The sequence below is a fragment of the Neophocaena asiaeorientalis genome, unplaced genomic scaffold, assembly GCF_003031525.2.
Source record: "Neophocaena asiaeorientalis asiaeorientalis breed wild unplaced genomic scaffold, Neophocaena_asiaeorientalis_V1.1 scaffold65, whole genome shotgun sequence".
Taxonomy (NCBI): Eukaryota; Metazoa; Chordata; class Mammalia; order Artiodactyla; family Phocoenidae; genus Neophocaena; species Neophocaena asiaeorientalis.
The window spans coordinates 14,703,167-14,705,511 of NW_020173215.1; the positions used below are offsets into that span (position 1 = coordinate 14,703,167).

The window sequence follows — 2,345 nt, forward strand, 5'->3', positions numbered from 1 at the left end:
TTTTTGCGGTACGCGGGCCTCTCACCGTTGCGGCCTCTCCCGCTGCGGAGCACAGGCTCCGGACGCGCAGGCTCAGCGGCCATGGCTCACTGGCCCAGCCGCTCCGCGGCATGTGGGATCTTCCCGGACCGGGGCACGAACCCGTGTCCTCTGCATCAGCAGGCGGACTCTCAACCACTGCGCCACCAGGGAAGCCCGGAATGCAGAGTCTTAACCACTGGACCACCGGGGAAGGCCCCTCAGGATCATTCTTGCTGTTCTTATGACCCTCCATGATTCACCAATAGGGTGGTGTTATAATAATGATATTTAAGCCCTTTGCAGGCTCTACCTAACTCCCCACCAAATCTCATATCACTCATTAAGTAGTATGTTATCATACAGAATCAATAAACTACGTTCAACCCAGGATAGAAACAATTAAGTTAGTAAGGGATGTGGAAGAACAATTAGGTCGTTTACAGAACTGCTGATAAAATTCTATCTAAAAATGTGTTCTCCTAAGAAGTGATTAAAGCAACTGGAACTCAATATCCTGAAAGGATTCAGTGGCTCTACCCCCAACATCCTTCCTGCCTTTTCTTCTACCAGTTCTCATTAGAATACGGTAATGTATTCAAACTAGCAACTTCCCCACTTATATTTTCACACTTTAATGCATGCATGTTATATAGGTACACATAGATGGGTTTTCTACAACATGGTCTCTCAAGAGGTCCCGAAACTGCTTAAAAGTCTTACCTGACATTCTTCTAAACCACCTGGGTTTCTTGTCCCATATAATAAAGAGATAGTAGGCAGGGACCCCGGTCAGAGTGATGATGAAGCCAATCCCTGTACTAAATGGGTCTGAATAAAGGGAAAGGGCGACCATGAAGAGACACGTGAAGGAAAACAAAGCCGGGATGAATAGCGGCACCTGGAACACAGCACAGAAGAAAATCACTTCAAGGGTGGTTCAAGAGACAGAAGGTGGATTCAAGATGAGCACATCAGTCATGTGATCAGGTGATACACCTTGATCACGTGACCAAGTGACAGGCCCCACCCATCCTACCATACCTTTATACCAAAATCTCTTGCGTAGGGCACAGAGACTATATTAAACACACTCCTTTAAATTGAAAAAAAAAAAAAAAACAACTTTGGGTAGAACAAAATCTAAGGATAAATAAGCGTGTTTCATTAGAGGTGTTCTGTTTGAACTATTTTACTAGTTAAGCACTGTTTTACGAGTTACGTTTTTGATTGTAAAAGATTGGTTCTCTGATAATTATGATTAGAATCAACTTTAACGTAGAGCCAAGAGCACGGGCTGCTTGTTACATGTTAAAGCCTTTCAGTGCATATTGATTTTCTGTTGGAGATTCACAATAAGAACGGACAGGGATAAAACAGGCCAACTCCTATTCAACCACTGATAAAGATGTTGCCGGCATTAGGCAATGAGTACAATTAGAAACAAATTCTGACAACATGACGGACAACATTATCGGTGTTATTTCTTAAAAGCAAAAGCACGTTTGAAAGAACGTGCTTTCAAAGAGCAAGTAAAGACAAATCAGTCCATGAACTTTCAAGGCTAGAGGCATATGCGCCAGCCCTCCCAAAAGGAAACGCTTAGCTATGGTAAATGGACATTCTATTAAGCGGTATATTCACACATCTTCACTTTCCCTATGTATTTCACAGTTCTACTCCTTCTGGAGTGTACAATGCAGAAAAGGGGCAATATAACATGTCATAACATTTAAGAACACTTAAAATGCCTTTCTGTAAAGCAGCATCCTTTTTAAAGTTTGAATTAGCGATGATTTCATACACATCGGCCTCACTCTCGGTATGGTTGTCCACAACTTATTCAGCATAAAAAAAAAAGAAGCAGTCTATATTTTGAACGTATCAGGTCATTAGACGCATTCATGAAAAATCAACGTAACAAACATTGTATATTAATATCCCCGCTTCTCAGCAATGTGACCTACAAAGTTCAGGACATCACAAACAAGCCGATGAACTATTTTTCCCAAGTAAAATAAATCCCATATGAAGGCATGACCTGCAAGGGCTAAACATGTTATTCCAGAGGATTCTGGCCCTCTGCCCAAGCTCTTCATCATCAACTTATGACAAAGGGAGGACCAGGCATTAGGAGGAAGATTTATGGAAACCCATCAAGATTGCTGAGGTTACCTTGAAAGGACGATGCATATCTGGGCGTTTGTATCGAAGATAAATCAGCCCAGCAACCGCCAGCCCAATAAAAAGCCACCTGGCAAAACTGAGGAAATTCAAAAGACTGTAGAGGTCCCCAGAGAAGAGCATTACCATTGTCAAAGAGTGCT

At 42.5% G+C, this 2,345-nt stretch overlaps 1 protein-coding gene across 9 annotated transcripts in view; it reads right to left on the bottom strand.

Annotated features, from left to right (window-relative positions):
- SLC7A11 (solute carrier family 7 member 11) overlaps positions 1–2,345 on the bottom strand; it is a 182,836-nt gene that overhangs the window by 111,453 nt on the left and 69,038 nt on the right. For all 9 annotated transcript variants that reach the window (XM_024745096.1, XM_024745095.1, XM_024745097.1 and 6 more), the window contains exons 10-11: positions 2,194–2,343; positions 742–919 (exon numbers count right to left, since the gene is read on the bottom strand). In XM_024745096.1, the coding sequence (XP_024600864.1) occupies positions 742–919; positions 2,194–2,343 (328 nt within the window). The remainder of the gene's footprint in view (positions 1–741; positions 920–2,193; positions 2,344–2,345) is intronic.